The sequence below is a fragment of the Chiloscyllium plagiosum genome, unplaced genomic scaffold (assembly GCF_037043375.1).
Source record: "Chiloscyllium plagiosum isolate Xiang-an unplaced genomic scaffold, Cpla_swu_hap1 HiC_scaffold_1, whole genome shotgun sequence".
NCBI classification, from domain to species: Eukaryota; Metazoa; Chordata; class Chondrichthyes; order Orectolobiformes; family Hemiscylliidae; genus Chiloscyllium; species Chiloscyllium plagiosum.
In genome coordinates, this window is record NW_028270139.1 from 54780299 (window position 1) to 54798800 (window position 18502).

General features: G+C 43.0%; 1 protein-coding gene across 1 annotated transcript in view; it reads left to right on the plus strand.

The window, feature by feature from the left end:
- Positions 1 to 744: 744 nt before the first annotated feature.
- Positions 745 to 18502, plus strand: part of zcchc4 (zinc finger, CCHC domain containing 4) — a 91587-nt gene continuing 73829 nt past the window's right edge. The window contains exons 1-2 of the mRNA XM_043693667.2: positions 745 to 880; positions 13380 to 13498. Coding sequence (XP_043549602.1) covers positions 802 to 880; positions 13380 to 13498 — 198 coding nt within the window. The 5' untranslated portion in view covers positions 745 to 801. The remainder of the gene's footprint in view (positions 881 to 13379; positions 13499 to 18502) is intronic.

The following is an 18502-nucleotide window of genomic DNA, read 5'->3' on the forward strand; positions in this document are numbered from 1 at the left end:
CACTATGGAGCAGATGGTGGAGAAGTTGAAAAGTAGAAAAATAGTTAACCAAGGAGGATTTTCTTCTCTGAATGCAGCAAATCTATGAAATTATTTATTGAAAATAACTGTTGAGGCTGGGTCATTGAATATATTCAAGGCTGAGAGAGACAGATTTTTAATCAATGAGGGAAATAAAGATTATAGGAAAAAGGCAGGAAAGTAGAGTTGAGGGTTATCAAATCTGCCATGATCTCATTGAATGGCTCAGCTAAGTGGGCTGAGTGGCCTCCTTCTGCTCCTGGATCCTATAGTCTTGAGAACTATAAAGTACCTGTACTCCCTTACCAGATATTGGGAAAATGATTGCAGCTCCGAGACACTTGTTCTATTGGGGCCAATGTTGCTGATAGACCTGATACAATGTTCAGTTTGACCTGGCTGGTGGCTGGTTGCTGCTTGTGAGCGAGGTCGTGGTTGTAACCTTGGTTTCTTGTTATTGGTAAACACGGATGCAAGTAAAATATGATGCAGTTTAAAACAAATGGTTTGAACGATTCAGTCGTCCTCTTTGTTTGAAAAACAGTTTCTTATGAAAGAATCTTACAATGTAATATGCATGATTTTAAAAGATCAGGTTGTGTTCTTATGCGTTACAGCAGTCACCCAGCCTGGGTGGAACATCTACCTCCCCAGGGTCCAGGCATGACAATGGGAGGGCGGGGTTTGGCGAAATGCTGTCGCGCGGGGATGAGGTCGGCGCAGGGTCACGTGCCCTTTGTTGTGGCGCGTGGCGGGTACTGACGTTCTCCCGCTCAATGAATGGGAATGTGTGAGGTTCCGGGAATTGAGCTGATCCTCAACCAGGAGGTGGAGGGCAGAGCACCCCACTGTCCGCACGGTAAGGAGGGACAGCGGGAGCACTGAAGTCCAATCGGTGGATTGATGTTTACTCCATGCATGCTGCAGGCCGGGGAACCGCCATGACAAATGACGAGTGAAATGCGACATACTTTTAAAGGAAAAGTAACAGTGGCATTGGCATAGGCATAGGCATAGGCATATTGCTCATTAGGTCAGGATGTATTTGTATTTGCCGAGTTAACGACTCTGATCTTCGGTCAGAGTGGCAGCTGTTATGAACTTAGCTGCTACATTTATAATTTGCACTCTGCACAAATGCTGTCTGATCTAGTGAATGTCATTTTATCTTCGGTTAGAAATAACAGCCTCAGTTTATAAAAGTGCAATTTTCAATGTGCGACTAACACCATGTGCTTTAAGACAGGCCTGTCAACACCAGTGGGATAATGTTAGCAATACATTTACGTGAAGCCTGAATAGTAGTTGAGTCAACTGGAGTTTAGTTGATAATTCAGTTCAAGTCAAATGGTTTTGGGTTCAATTCTTGACTAAAGTTGGACGTGCTTTCTTGGGGGTCATAAGCCAGGCCCTACCTCTCCCTCCAGTGGATGTAAAAGATCCCATATAATTAGTTTGAAGAAAGGCAGAGCAGTAACCCTTCCTGTCTTGGCTACTATTGACCTCTCAATTAGCATTGCACAAACAGATGATCTTATTGCTTTTAGTGGGTCTTTTCTGTATTGGCTGTTGGGTTTTGTATAGTACAGCAGTGACTACACTTCTAATGTACTTCAGTGGCTGGAAAGTATTTTGAGACAACTGCAAAACATAACTTTATTAAAAAACAGTTTTTCCCCCTTTTTTTTAATCAAAGTTAAGGGCAGCTCATTGCAAGTGACAGATGTTAAGAGAATGAAAAAATTCTCTGTTGACATGAACTTTGTACTTTATCCATGAATGTCTGATATTCTAAGCTCTTACATTCTTGAATTAATTTTTCATTGGTGATACCACAGGTTTGTGAAATTCATTTGTGGGCTATGGACTTTGGCCAGGCTTATGGTCTATTCCGAGGTGCCCTTGAGAAGTTAGTGATTTGCCTGCTTGAGTCGATTCAGTGTATTAGATTACATTACAGTGTGGAAACAGGCCCTTCGGTCCAACAAGTCCACATCGACCCGCCGAAGCATAACCCACCCATACCCCTACATTTACCCCTTACCTAACACTACGGACAATTTAGCACGGCTAATTCACCTGACCTGCACATCTTTGTGACTGTGGGAGGAAAACGGAGCACCCGGAGGAAACCCACGCAGACACGGGGGGAATGTGCAAACTCCACACAGTCAGTCGCCTGAGGTGGGAATTGAACCCGGGTCTCAGGCACTGTGAGGTAGCAGTGCTAACCACTGTGCCACCGTGCCGCCCACTAACATATGTGACCCATATGTTGTTAGGGAGTGAGTTCCAGGATTTTGACTCAATAACATTGAAGGAACAGCGATTATATTTAAAGTCAGGATTATTGGTGGCTTGGAGGGGAACTTGCAGGTGGTGTAGCTCCCATGTAGCTGCTGCCCTTGTCATTCTCAGCAGAAGTGGTGTGAGTTTGGAAGGTGCTGTCTAAGGACCTTTGGTGAATTTCTGCTGTGTTTATCGTATATGATGTACACTGCTACGATTAAGCACTGGGATAGAGGCCGTGGATGTGGTGGCAATCAAGTGGCTGCTTTGTCCTGGATGATTGACATGTCTTCAGTGTTGTCGAATCTGCACCCATCAGGGCAAGAGGGGAGTATTACTTCACACATCTCACTTGTGCCTTGTCTATGGAGGACAAGCATTGGGGAATCAGGAGGTGAGTTATTCACTGCAGGATTCCTGGCTCTTGCTGTTGTCGCTGCAATGTTTATATGGCTAATTGAGTACAGTTTCTGGTCATTGGTAACCCCAAGATATTGACTATGGGGGATTCGGTAATGGTAACACCACTGAATGTCAAGGGTTGATGGTTGGATGCTCTTTTGTTGGAAATGGTCATTGTATGGTACTTGTGTGGCATGAATGCTACTTGCCGCATGTCAACCCAAGCCTGGATATTTGTCAGATCTTGCTCCATTCCATTTATGTATAGTCTTCTTGAGTATCTGCGCAATTGCAAATGATGCTGAACATTGTGCAATCATTAGCTGAGTCCATTGGGAAGGCTGTCAGCCTGAGAGGGATGACTATCCCAGGCAGCGGAGGACTGCAGGTCAGGGCCTCCCTGATGTCACTATTTTCTGCTCAGCTCTGCTGTCACTGCATAGACTCATGAGCATCAGCGACCAGGTGGAACTGGCCTTGGGAGCCAAGATAAATTGAGGCAAGAGAGAGGTCATGTTCTTTGGGAACTGTGCCGACTGATTCTTTCTCCCGTTCACTATCAGGGCAGATTATCTGAAAGTGCTGGGAATATGGTTGAATAGGAGGAGGCATGCACAGAAAAATTGGGAGGAGCATTCTGCCAAGGTGAGGCAGTAACTAGGTTTTTGGAGAGCACCGCTCCCTCTCCATTGTGGGTAGAAACCCATCATCAAGTGTGAGATATTCTCGGTTTTGCTGTATGTGGTGCGGTTCTGACCCATTTCTCTGAACCTGCCTCACTGCAGTCACCCAAGTCAACTTCCACTTCATTTGGAGGTCAAAGATGGACCGTGTCCACAGGGACACAATATACAAAGCTCTGGATATGGGGAGAAAGATATACCCAATGCTAGCCATATCCTGATGGTCACCTTTGTGTGCAGTCACATCAAGCCTTGCGAAGACCCTGAAGTGTCACTGCGTACTGAGATTCTACCTGTCCCTGGTGTTGTGAAGGATGGAACTAGCCTCGGCACCATGGAACCCTCGAAGTGGTTGGACCATTCTGTTTCTCCTGACCTTCATGGAAAAATTTGTCAAGGCATGCATGTCTATGGGCAAAGTCTTTTTCTGTGCTGTGGACCCTTATGACTCTGGGTCTGGCAGCATTTGTGGAACTATAAGCTAAGTTAGTGTAAAGGGTTGGTGATCCTCTGTCAGGCTTGGCCTGCCATGTGACACAGCCAATGTTGTCTACCTCGTACGCTGCAGACAAGGATGTCTTGGTATGGTATATTGGCGAGACCGTGCAAACAGTATGACCGTGCATGAATGGACACTGCACAACAATCGCCAGACAGGAGTGAACCCTTCCAGGCGGGAACATGTCAACGGTCAAAGATATTCAGCCTCTGATCTTCGGGTAAGCATCTTCCAAAGCAGCCTTTGAGATACACAACAAAGCAAAATCGCCGTACAGAAACTGAGAACCAATTTCCGTTCCCATGAAGATGGCCTCAACTGTGATCTTGGGTTCATGTTGTGCTTCATGTAACCCCACCATACTGTTCTTTATCTGTAAAATTTTCCTTACTGTCCTGTTTGATACCATTACCTTGACAACTTATGATCTCTCTACCGTAATTGTTTGTACAGTTTTGGATTATTTGTTACTTTGCCTAGATCCTTGGCATGCGACCTTTGTACCAATCATAAAAACTAAAAGACCAGTTCTGAGGAAGGGTCGCTGGGCCTGAAACGTTAACTTCGATTTCTCGTCACAGATGCTGCCAGACCTGCTCAGCTTTTCCAGCAACCTCTGTTTTTGTTTTGTATATGTTATTCCAGCCATTTGGTTTTTCTCTAGCATCACCTTTTTCAATTTTTTTGTGTAATTATCTCTCTGCCTCAATTAACAGGATTATAAATCATCCCTTCACTTGCTGTTCAGCTGTTGACACTTTACTCACATCGTCTGACACTTCTGATCACCTGCAGAGACTTATTATTCAACTTGTTGACACTCCAGTCACAGCATTCCACAGGCACCTCCATATCTTGGCCGCCATGTCATTGTTTTTCAATGGGTATTTGCATAAACAGACTTTTTTTGATTGTATCTTAGTACATGACAGTAATAAAGGGTGGCACGGTGGCTCAATGGTTAGCACTGATGCCTCACAGCGCCAGGGTCCTGGGTTCGATTCCTGCCTGTTTATGTGGAGTTTGCACATTCTCCCAGTGTCTGTGTGGGTTTCCTCTGGGTGCTCCGGTTTCCTCTCACAATCCAGAGGTGTGCAGGTCAGGTGAATAGGCCATGTTAAATTGCCCACAGTGTTAGGTGCGTTAGTCAGGGGTAAAATATGGGTTTGGGTGGGTTTCTCTTCGGAGGGGCGATGTGGACTTGTTGGGCCGAAGGGTCTGTTTCCACACTGTAGCGAACCTAATCTAATATAATCTAAAATTTGTGAAAAGTGTTGTTTTGTGTGCTTATACGGGCAGATTATACCATACAAAATGCATCAGGATAGCAGAACAGAGTACAGAATACAATGTTAGAGCTGCAGAGAAGGTGCAGAGAGTGGGGTCAGAATTAACATTTGAGGGGTCTGTTCAGAAGTCTGGTAACAACATAGAAAAAGCTGTTTTTGAATCTCTTCATATGCCTATTCAAATTTTGTATCTTCTGCCTGAGGGAAGAGAGTGGAAGAGAGCATAACTGCGATGTGAAGGGTCTTTGGTTGCTTTCCTGAGACAGTGGGAAATACAGTTGGAGTCAATGGATGGAAGGCTAGTTTGTATGGTGGACTGGGCTCTGTTTACAACTCCTAATTTCTTGCAGTCTTGGGAAGAGTTAAGATGGCATGGTGGGTCAGTGATTAATACGGCTCCCTCACAGCACAATGGATCCTGTATTCAATTCCGGAGTCTGGTGACTGTCTGTCTGTTTGGAGTTTGCACATTCTCCCCGTGCCTATGTGGGTTTCCTCCCAGGTGCTGTGGTATTCTCCCACAGTCCAAAGATTTGCAGGTTAGGTGAATTGGCCGTGTTAAATTGCCCGTGGTGTTCAGGGATGTGTCGGCTATGTGCATTAATTAAGGGAAATGTAGAGTAATAAAGTAGGGGAATTGGTCTGGGTCAGTTACTCTTCAGAGGGTAGGGTGTGGACTTTTCGATTAGATTAGATTCCCTACTGCGTGGAAACAGGCCCTTCAGCCCAACTAGTCCACACTGGCCCTCTGAAGAGACCCATCCCCCTAATTAATGCACCTAACTGTATGGGCAATTTAGCATGACCAATTCACCTAACCTGCACATCTTTGAACTGAGGGAGGATACCACAGCACTGGGAGGAAACCCACGCAGACACGGGGAGAATGGTCTTGTTGGGCCAAATGGCTCATTTCCAAACTGTAGGGAGTCTATGATGATGATTTGCCATAACAAGCTGTGATGCATTCGGATAGGATGCTTTTTGTGGCACATCTATAAAAATTGATGGTAACCATGATGTGGAGGTGCCAGTGTTGGCCTGGAGTGGACAAAGTTAAAAATCACACAACACAAGTTGTAGTCCAACAGGTTTATTTGGAAGTACTAGCTTTTGGAGTGCTAGTCTTTCTTAGGTAGTTGTGGAGCAGGATCATAAGACACAAAATTTTGTGGTGAAACGTGTCATGCATCTGATAGGATATAATGAACAAACCTAGATTGCTGTTAAGTCTTTTGTCTTTTAAAATGGGTTGCAGGTTTAGGTTCATTAATATGTAAATCCCAATCTTGAGTCAGACTGGTTCCATTTCCAAATTGGGAACTGCAGGCAGACTCTAACCTCACACTTTTAAGGCATTGTCTGAGCTGAGATGTCATTTTTTTAAAATATAAAATCATAAGTTATCTTGAGAATGTGACTTGAAAGACGTTCTGGGTTTACATATTAATGAACCAAAACCTGCAACCCATGAAAGACTTAACAGCAATCTAGGTTTGTTCAATATATCATATCAGTTGCATGATACTGATCTTTTGCTATAAGTTCTGTGTCTTATGATCCTGCTCCACAGCTACTTGATGAAGGAGCAGCGCTCCATAAACCAGTACTTCCAAATAAACATGTTGGACTACAACCTGGTGTTGTGTGATTTTTTTTAACTATAAAAATTGGTAAGAGTCCTTGTGGACATGCCAAATTTCCTTAGCCTCCTGAGGAAGTAGAGACATTGTTGTGCTTTTTTTGACCATTGTGTCAACGTGATCTGAAATCTACGTTCTTGTGGACTGGGTGTCCAAAGATTTAACAGTTAATCCTAACTGTGATATAATGCTTACTGGAGAAGGTAGATAATTCAGTATTAGACAGATAATACTTTGTAAAAAGAAAGTAGTCCGATTTAGTCTATCTCCAAAAAGAATTGCGGAACAAATTGTGTGTCATTACTTTGGATAAATCTGTTTAGCTCAGTTGGCTGGATTGTTGGTTTACAGAGCAGTGTGATGCCAACAGTGTGGGTTCAATTCCCATTACCAGTTTGAGGTTACCTAGAAGGACACTCCTTCTCAACTTCTTCCCTTGCCTGAGGTCTGGTGGCCCTCTGGTTAAATCATCACCAGTCGCTTCTCTCTAATGAGAGAGCAGCCCACGTGGTCTGGTAAGACTATGGTGATAACAACAACAGCAACATTACTTTGGATAAGCAAATGTGTGGCCCCATTAAAAGAGATTGTTACAACTGGTAGATATAGTTCATTGTGGGAAACTGCATTCAACCAAATTGGACTAAAAGATGATATTTTCCAAATGGTGAGAATTGTGAACCATAGTAAAGCAGAAAATTTAGGGATCCATATACAGGACTCTTAGCAAACTGGTAATGGTAGCATACCAAAGAAATTAAAATTTAGTGAAATACTTGCTTTCATCTCAAAGAAACTGGGATACTAAGGGGTATCGTAGATTACATGTTTTCATTGGATTAAACTCTACTTTGACTGAAACCTGAGCTCTGTATCCAGTTCTGGGCACCAGACCCATGAGAAGGATGTATTAGCCCTGAAGAGGATGAAGCCATGATTCACGCATTGATACCATGGTGAATTTAAGAGACACGGACCCTAGGCGGGTCAATGGAGTTAAACGGCAGACCTGGTTCAAGGGGCTGAATAGCCAACTGCAGTGACTGGTGAATCGGCTGGGTTTTCCGAATAGCAAAACAGCTTCACAGTCAGTTTTACTGTTCGCAACATTGTACTTTCAGATTTAAAAAGAAAAGCAGATTCTCAAATTTTCAAAATCCTTTACTTTTATAATTAATGTGGTATAGGTGTCACTGCTAAAGCTGTAATTTATTGTTGATTCCGGATTCCCTTTGAGTGGTGTGTTAGCCCATTTTAGGAACCTTTGGTTTCTTTCCTGACATTAACTTCTTTTAGGGTCACTCCAGATTATGTGACTCTCTGTTATGCTTGTCTGCAGTCCCTAATATTAACAATTCAACAGACTGAGAGGAATTTGAATATTTTTCACTTTGTTAACAAAAAACTGTTTTATGAATAATGAAACAAAATAAGAATCAGTGATAAACATTCTACTTTTGAATGATGGGAAATGTGCCAAAATCTGAATTATTTGAACAGTATTCATTCTCCAAAATTAAATACTAGGGATGCTGACAATCTGGGATAAAACAGAAAACAGCGTGTGAGGAGTGAGAAACAAAGTTAAAATTTCAGCTTGATGACTTTGCATTAAAAATAATAATTTTTCCCTCCAGATTAGCTTGCACGTATTGTTACAAGCGATTAACGTATTTGGATTCAAAATACTTTATTTAAAGCCACCATATGAATATTGAAATTGCACCAAACCTGTGATGATATCACTGGACTGGATTCAGTTGGCCTTTGTTTTACTTGTTCTCAGTTCTTTAATGGGTGGAATCTGGACAGAATACTTGCTAAATTTGACATGCGTCGGGAAAACCTGGGAAATCTTTGACATTTCTCAGATGCTGTTGGACTTGTTGGCGATGCACAGCATTTTCCAGCATTAGATGTGCACGTAGATTTCCAGTATTCACAGTTTGTTTTCTTAGCCTTGTTTTATTGCCTAACACTGAATATTTGCTGCTTTGTAGCACCTATCCCATTGGCTAGACAAAGCTATGCTCAACTGGTTTTTGAAGTACAATGTTGAGCTGTCAGACTGCTATAATTTCTAGGGTGTGTTTAATTGTTACTCCCTATTATTCATTTGTATTCCTGTCAATGTACTTTCCTAAACCGATAGGTAAACAAAACCAATTCAATAAATGACACTGAAAGTATTCAAATATTCAATTGTTCACCCTAGCCTATCCATTTACTTACATGGCAAATTGTTTCATGTCTTTAAGGAAGCTGCTTCTAATTTTATTTCCAGCATTACGAAATAAATCAAATGTGTATTTACATCTCAATTGTTGAATTTCTGAAACATCTCAAAGCACCTCACATATGATAAACTGTGAAGTACAGTGGCATTAAATGTTAATGGTGAACCAGGGAAACTTCCGATTTTTGAAATCAGTTTTCATTCCGCAGTTCTCAGAATTACTCATTGCCTCCTATTTTTAGTATCATATCCAAACCTGCACGACTGCCCTAGGTCTAAATAATTGAAACACACATTGAGGAAAAGCAGCTCAGGAGGAGAACCTTTTGTAACCCACTGCCCACTTGAATTTATGTTGAGAAACCGTTGTTAACTCCTGGTAACCCACCTGTAGTCCATACCCTTTGAAACCCTGCCTAAAATAAGTCTAGCAATCTCGGGCTTGAAAATTTCACTTTGACTGTAAATCTGCAGATGACCTTCTGAGGAAGAGTGTACCGGATTTCACTACTTTGAAAGTCATTTTGGCTGCTTATTATTTTATTTTCATCTTTGTTGCAACTAAATGAGGAGTGATGAGGTAGCATTCTTTTTTTCTCTCTTCATTTAAAACACGTGTTTTTAAATTTGAAAGCCAATCTACTGTATGTGCTTAAATGTTTGTGGAGAAAGTGAGGTCTGCAGATGCTGGAGATCAGAGCTGGAAATGTGTTGCTGGAAAAGCGCAGCAGGTCAGGCAGCATCCAGGGAACAAGAGAATCGACGTTTCGGGCATAAGCCCTTCTTCAGGAATGGGGAAAGTTTGTCCAGCAGGCTAAGATAAAAGGTAGGGAGGAGGGACTTGGGGGAGGGGCGCCGGAAATGTGATAGGTGGAAAGAGGTCAAGGTAAGGGTGATAGGTCAGACTGGGGTGGGGGCGGAGAGGTCGGGAAGAAGATCTCATGTTAGGAAGGCGGTGCTGAATTTGATGGATTTGACTGAGACAGGGTGGGGGGGGAGAAATGAGGAAACTGGTGAAATCCGAGTTCATCCCTTGTGGTTGGAGGGTTCCTAGGCGGAAGATGAGGCGTTCTTCCTCCAACCGTCGTTTTGTTGTGGTCTGACGATGGAGGAGTCCAAAGACCTGCATATCCTTGGTGGAGTGGGAGTGGGAATTGAAATGTTGAGCTACAGGGTGGTTGGGTTGGTTGGTCCGGGTGTCCCAGAGGTGTTCTCTGAAACGCTCCGGAGAAAGAAAAGGGTAGGGTGGGAAAGGGAGAGCAAGAGTGAAACTTCATGAAAATTTATATATATTTGATGACATAAATTGTATCAAGATCAATTGCAATTTAATTGGAAAAAGCCATTGTTTAGTTTTGCTTTTCTAAACTGACTTGCTTCCTCATAGACTCATCAACATGTACAGCACAGAAGAGCCATTCAGCCAATCCTATCCAAGCTGCTCTGGCTACACTAAACGTTTTCAAGCTGTTCACCCATCTATAGCAACCCAAGCGAACATCTAAATTCTGCTTAAATATTATGAGAATTTCTGATTTAGCCAGCCTTTCAGCCAGAGGTTCAGATGCCCATCTCCTCCAAGTGAAAAAATTCTCAACTGTCCTCTTTGTCTCTTCTACCTCTTACTCTTAATCTACACTCCCTACCTTCTGACCCCTTTACTAATTCAGAAAAAAACCTTCCTCTGCAACTTTTCTATGTGAGAAAGGACACGAAGGGAAATCGCAGAATTAATAAAAAACAAAGAATGTTAGAAATAAAGCAAAAGGAAAAAGTATCAAGTAAGATAGCTTTGCTGGGAAAAGCAGGAAGTCCAGCTCTGTACAAGAATAAGTTTAGGCAGCTACGAACCTTAAATATTAGTCATTAAGGAGGAACAAAAGCCTTTGACAGATCACTTCAAACTTAAAGTACCTACGAGGAAAGATAATAGGGGTTTGAATAAAGAGTTTACTGACCAAGCATGCGAGTTTGAAAACAATGAGGAATGGGTTTAAGACATTTTAAAAAAACACAGTCAGTAATCAGATTTAAACAAGAACATGAGATGATGAGTACGTGAACAAACTTTAGTGGATATGAACACTTAATGTCATCACCCGAGTCAGTACAAGGGCAGTTTCATTATCGCTATTCTAGTAATGTGATCGGTCAACAAAAGACTAACAAGTTCATCACAAGCACAGCAGGAATGTGGTGAGGACATCATGTTCATCAGCAGGAGTTTGACTGACATGTTTAGTGGGCAAAAACTGTATAAATACTAAAGATAGTGAGTGCCGTTTTCGGAGTAGTCTGAGAGAGCCTGAGGTTGGTAAGTGCTGGCACCGCTACTCTACTGAGGTTTTACAACCTCCACTTAGACTTGGGCTTGGTGTCTTGTTACACTGTAACTGTGATACTGTTTAAATAAATGTGCTAAACCTTTCATGGACTGCTCGTAAGAATTTTATTCCAGGCAATTGAACGATCTCAGGGAAAGAACCAGGGAAGGTTGAGTAGACTGCAGTAGGGAGTCCTCCCTTACCCACTGAAGCTCTCGGGGAGGCTTCAACAAATAGTAGGAAATTTTATGCCCCTCAATCTCATACATCTCTAACCTTTCTTTGTAATCTACTAGCTTTCCTAATTTCCTCTTTCAGTTGCCCCATCCCAGGCCCTACACTTTTTATATACCTTTTAAGAACTCTACTGTATTGAGCTCTTGATATCTGCTAGAAGCTTCTCTTGTTTTGCTATTTGTTACCTTTTATGTCTCATGACATCCAGGGTTCTCCAGTCTTGGTCCCATCCTAGGTCATTTTTATTTGCCTGTACACTCACTATTTTTTCCTTCACCACTTCCCAATGCCCTGAAAGTGTTATCTGCAAGTAGCTGCTTTCAGTCCACTTTGACAAATTGTACTTTGTCTTTAGTGAAATTGGTCATTTTCTAATTTAGAATTTTTATTCCCATCCCATTTTTATTCTTTTCCATAATTAACCTAAATCAAACTGAGTAGTGGTCATTGTCTCCAAAGTGTTTCCCAACTGATATGCTTTCCAATTGCCTAGGCTCATTTGCGAATATTAGATCCAGAACCACCCCCGTCCTTTGTTTGGGCTTTCTGTGTACTGTGAAAAATGTTATCCTGGATGAAATTTAAGAATTTTGTTCCCTCCCACCTTGCAGACTAAATTATCCAGCAAAGATTTGGGTAGTTAAAATGTCCCACTATTATACCCTTATTCTTGCAATTCTTAGAAATGTAATTAGGTTTGATCCTCTATCTGGTCCTGACTATTCGGGAGGCCTATAGTATGGACGCAACAGTATGACCCAATTGTGTTTTTCTTTACTTTGAGCCAGATGGTCCCTCGTGATTGTCCTTTCAAGATGGCATTCATCCTTGCTGCTGTAATTGATTCCTTGATCAATGTTGCAAACTTCTTCTGCTCATTCTATCCTTTCCAACAATCAGAACCCCAAATAACCCAATCAAGTGAAAGAATTTAAAGTTCTAAAATATTAATTATCTGTGTAATTAAGCTGCAGTTGCAGTCCTATCTTAAATCAATGTTCAGTCACAAACTACAATAATTTGTTTTCCACTTGGTATGACTAAATTAACTTGTAACTTTATCCTTGCCTGTCTCAGTGATTAAGTGCGAAGTCTCACTTCTGTTTCACACCGTGAGCGGCATAGTGGCTCAGTGGTTAACACTGCTGCCTCACAGTGCCAGCGACCCGGATTCGATTCTGGCCTCAGGCGACTGTCTGTGTGGAGCTTGCACATTCTCCCTGTGTCTGCGTGGATTTCCTCTGGATGCTCCAGTTTCCTCCCACAGTCCAAAGATGCGCAGGTCAGGTGAATTGGCCATACTAAATTGCCCATAGTAGGAGAAAGTGAGGACTGCAGATGCTGGAGAACCAGACTTGAAAATGTGGTGCTGGAAAAACACAGCAGGCCAGACAGCATCCGAGGAGAATCGACGTTTCGGGCATAAGCCCTTCTTCAGGAGTCCCTTAGTGTTAATCAGAGGGAATGGGTCTGGGTGGGTTACTCTTCAGAGGATCAGTGTGGACTTATTGGGCCAAAGGGCGTGTTTCCACACTGTAGGGAATCTAAAGTATTTTGAACTGCTTCCTTGAACTGTTTGGATGAGGCTGTCAGTCTATTACATGGCGCGCTATTTGACTAACACAAACCATCAAACTGTCAGGGATGCACTTTTCTTATTTGTACATTTCGCTGTGAGAGAACTGAGTGTCAAGCTTACTCTTACAAAGTACATATCTACTGTTAATTTAAGTGTTTCTTCTTTGATTTGTTCTAGGTCCAACCTTGTTGTTTGTGAAGGTAACTCGCAAGAAGCAAGAAGCCAGGAGGTTTTATGCCTGTGCAGCTTGTCGAGATCGTAAGGACTGTAACTTCTTCCAGTGGGAAGATGAGAAGGTATAAAGATCCATTAATGCACTGTGAAACAATAACGTTGTCCAAGTTATTTTTGGAAATAGTTTATATTCCCTAACCCTATAAAATGGAATGCCTTGTCCTCTTCCTCACCAAACGTCCCTCAACATGAGAACACAAAATTGAATGATCTGGTATGTAATAAGATGGGAGGTTAAAGTGTAGACCAGGTATTTCCCATGAGAAAAAGACAAATTGGAGGGAGTTGTGCTTGTGTACCGCCAACCTGCTAGCTGCTGAAGAAATGTAGTCTTAAATCAGAGATATCAGATTCATTTATAGGTAATATATTACTCCGTGATTGAGTTTTCCTAGCTCATAGGTAGCTCAGTGTTCTGTTGTTGACAGGTTTGAAAATATTCTCTCTGCTGAGCAACATTCCTCTCCCCTCCCTGCCCTGTTCTCCTCCCAGTCTGCAAGAGCTATTCTTTCTAATCTGTTTACAAGAGTGGCTTAATTTGATTGGTCATTCCTCCTGAGTTAGTTTTCCTGGGTAATTTTGGGACTTAAGGGTATATTTGTCTGCTTCCCTGTGGTTTTTTTGAGTTGCTGACCTGTACTGAGTCCCATCTTCTTTCTTACACCGGCTTCATGATCCAAATTTGTTGTTTAAAATCCCAGCCTCAAATCTCTAATGGTCTTTGTCAACTCTGTGCACCCTCCTTTTATCTCCTCCTGTATGATTCAGTACTCCTCTTGATGTCTGATGTATCTTCTGCCTCTTCATTTCCTGATTGAAGGCAGAATCTCCAGGTGCCTCAGCTCTTCTCTGCAATTCCCTTCTTTGGAGTGTCAGCTTGGAGTATTCACGTGCTCATCTCCTTGCTTCTGAGTCAGAAAGTTGTGGCTCCCTTTCCATGGGTTTGGAGATAAAGCATAGGCTGACACTTCAGTGCAGGACTGAAGGATCTCTATATTGTATGGATGTTAAGATGAAGGCCCATCTGTCCTCTTAAATGGAAGTAAAAATCCCATTGTGTTAACTTAAAGAAAGTAGACACGTTCACTCTGTTTCTCAATCCTCAACCTTTTTAAGAAAGTGTTATTAATCAATGGACATGTTACTGTTTGTGGGAGCTTGCCGTGTACGAATTGTCTGCCATGTTTTCTGCACCTCAAGTGACAGTACTTCAGAATTTTCTCATCATTGCTGTAAAAAGTGCTGTGTCGGTGTAAGCCTTTATTCCTTTAAACCCACACTTTCATTTCTCTCCCCTTGGTTTAGATTGCTCACTTGGATAGTTATTAATGTGGCAAAAACAATGACTGCAGATGCTGGAAACCAGATTCTGGATCAGTGGTGCTGGAAGAGCACAGCAATTCAGGCAGCATCTGAGTTATTAATGTGTGCTACTGACCATCATGATAAAAGACTGTGCACAGAGTAGGGTGAATTGTGCAAATGCAGTGGCTTGCTAAACACACTAACAATTGGAATTGAGTGAGAATGGAATTTATTGCAGAGAAGGAAGGAAGTGCTTTCGTAGCACCAGTATTGTACACAAAAATTCCAAGTGACTCAGCATTGCTCTGCACAAATAAAGTCTAACCTCCCTACTTTTGTATTCAATTTCCCTTCATAATAAACAACAATGTTTTAGCTGTACACCAATACTGACCTCTCACAATGTCACAAAGCTGGTCCTTTTTCTCAGAGTTACTGTGTCTTTGATTTTTTTCAGACGGATTGGAAAACCGTCCAGACTCCAAAATGGCTGAGTTGGTGCAGAGATGAATGGTTTATTGGGGCCCTTTTTATTTGCCTCTAATAAACAGATGATATCTCAGGCCAAAGGCTTTCATGTTTTAGAAATAACCTGTATAATGAAAGGAAGACTAGATTAGAGTGGTGCTGGAAAAGCACAGCAGGTCAGGCAGCATCCGAGGAGCAGGAAAATCGTTGTTTCGGGCAAAAGTCCTTCATCAGGAATGAAGGCAGGGAGCCTCCAGGGTGGAGAGATAAGTGGGAGGGGGGTGGGGCTAGGGAGAAGGTAGCAAAGAGTACAATAAGTGGATGGGGGTGGGGATGAAGGTGATAGGTCAGAGGGGAGGGTGGAGTGGATAGATGGGAAGGCAGTTTAGCAGGTAGGACAGGGCATGAGGATGGTGCTGAGCTGGAAGGTTGGAACTCGGGTAAGGTGGGGGGAAGGGAAATGAGGAAACTGATGAAGTCCAAATTGATGCCCTGGGGTTGAAGTGTTCCAAAGCAGAAGGTGAAGCGTTCTTCGTCCAGGCATCAAATGATAAGGGAGTGGCGGTGGTAGAGGAGGCCCAGGACCTACATGTCCTCGGCAGAGTGGGAGGGGGAGTTGAAATGTTGGGCCACGGAGCAGTGTGGTTGATTGGTGCAGGAGTCCTGGAGATGTTCTCTAAAGCGCTCTGTGAGAAGACGTCCAGTCTCACCAATGTAGAGGAGACCGCATCGGGAGCAACGGATACAATAAATGACATTTGTGGTTGTGCAGAAGAAACTTTGATGGATGTGGAAGGCTCCTTTGGGGCCTTGGATGGAGGTGAGGGAGGAGGTGTGGGCGCAGATTTTGGCGCAGATTTTGCAATGAGAGTGGCAGAGGAGGGTGCCAGGGCGGGAGGGTGGGTTGTTGGGGGGCATGGACCTGACCAGGTAGTCACGGATGGAACGGTCTTTGCAGAAAGGGGTGGGGAGGGAAATATATGCCTGGTGGTGGGGCCCGTTTGGAGGTGGCGGAAATGGCGGATGATGCGGTTTATGTGAAGGTTGATAGGGTGGAAGGTGAGGCGCTGTAGGGAACATCTCTGGGACACCAGCACCAATCAACCCACTGCCCCGTGGCCCAACATTTCAACTTCCCCTCCCACTCTGCTGAGGACATGCAGGTCCTGGGCCTCCTCTACCGCCACTCCTTCACCACCCGATGCCTGGAGGAAGAACGCCTCTTCTTCTGCCTCGGAAAACTTCAACTCCAGAGCATCAATGTGGACTTCACCAGTTTCCTCTTTCCCCACCCCTCCTAACCTTACCCCAGTTCCAACCTTCCAGCTCAGCACCATCCCCATGACCTGTCCTACCTGCCAATCATCCTTCCCACCTATCCGCTCCACCCTACTCTCTGACCTATCACCTCCATCCCCAAACCCATTCACCCATTGTACTCTTTGCTACCTTCTCCCTAGCTCCCCCCACCCACCATTTATCTCTCCACCCTGGAGGTTCCCTGCCTTCATTCCTGATGAAGGGCTTTTGCCCAAAACGTCGATTTTTCCTGCTCCTCGGATGCTGCCTGACCTGCTGTGCTTTTCCAGCACCACTCTAATCTAGACTCTGATTTCCAGCATCTGCCATCCTCACTTTTGCCTAATGAAAGGGAGTGGCCAGTCCTGGCAGCTGAGGCTTTTTTGGTTCAGTTACAGCAGGGGATGTGTGAAACAAGCTGCCGGACTTCTCTCTCCTGGAAAACTGTAAGCCTTTGCTGGATTTTACCTTTTGTGCTAAGGGATGAGTGTATTGGGACTGTTGCACATCTTTTCAGAACAGCATCATTAGGTCGGGTTTGGATTGGATAAATTATTGGGTATCCTATTTCCTGTTCTTTGTGTCTCGTTCCGTAATTTTGTAAATAAAGTTTGTTTAAAACCTGGCAGTTGACCCAGCTAAATTACACTGGGAATATCCACTATACTCCTAGCTAAACAAATAGCCAAGTTACTGTCTGGGCTACCTGCTTAAAGAGATTTGAGGGATCTGGCCTAGTCCACAACAACAATTCATGCATGAGGACATCGAGGTCTCTCTAATCTCGGAGCTCTGGAACTCTCGCCATTTAGATAGTTTTCTTATTCTTTCTGTTAGTGTGGACAAGAAATTATATTTGTAAAGAATAAAGGCACAGCCACCAACTAGTTGAAGTGATGGTAAATGTACAAGGTCAGGATTAAAGGAGAAGAGAGATTGCATGCATGTCGGGTGGTTTGTGGTATGACTAGAGGACATTGCTTATTTAAATCCTTAAATCTATATCTCTGCAATGAAAGATGTATGAGAGTGTGTTTAAGACTCTCTAAACAGCAGCACTCAGGTAATGTAGAGAAGGGCAATGATAAGTAGATTACTGCAGTCTTCAGCATTGAAGTGACAAGAAGAGAAGTTGTTGCTGGAAATTGTCTGGTGATCTGTTGTTATGCGTTTTTTTTGCATTGGCCAAAAACAAATTGAATTCTATCCAGTAGCGTAAGAGTTTTTTTATTATGAAGCTGTCACCTCACAACACTTTGCTTCCCATCAACTGTACTCTATTTACAGAACGTGAAGCACATTTCTAAATAGTTTCCAAGCAAAACAAACAAGTGCAGGATTTATACAATTATGCAATTAGTGGTAGGGCCCTGGGGAGTCATACAGCATGGAAACAGATCCTTCAGTCCAACCAGTCCATGCTGAACATAATTCCAAACTAAACTAGTCCCACCTGCCTGCTCCTGGTCCATATCCTTCCAAACCTTTCCTATTCATATAGTTTTCCAAGTGCCTTTTAAATGTTGTAACTGTACCTGCATCCACCACTTCCTCTGGCAGTTCATTCTAAACGCGAACCACCCCTCTGTGTAAAAATAAAAGTTCTCATGTCTTTGTTAAATCTCTCTCCTCTGTATCCTCTAGTCTCGAAACCCCCAGTTGTAGCGAAAGGACAACCACCATTAACTCTATTTAGTGTTGTAGAACAGAGAGACCTAGGGGTTCAGGTACATAATTGTTTTGAAGTTTGTATCACATGTAGACAGGTTGGTTAAGAAGGTGTTTAACACGCTTGCCTTCATTGCTCAGACTTTTTGAGTATAGGAGTTAGGATGTCATATTGAGATTGTACAGAACGTTGGTGAGGCCTCTTTTGGAATGCTGTGTGCAGTTCTGGTTGTCTTGCTATAAGAAGGATATTACATTGGAGAGGGTTCAGAAAAGATTTCCCAGGATCTTGATGGGAATGGAGCATTTGGGGTATAAAAATAGGA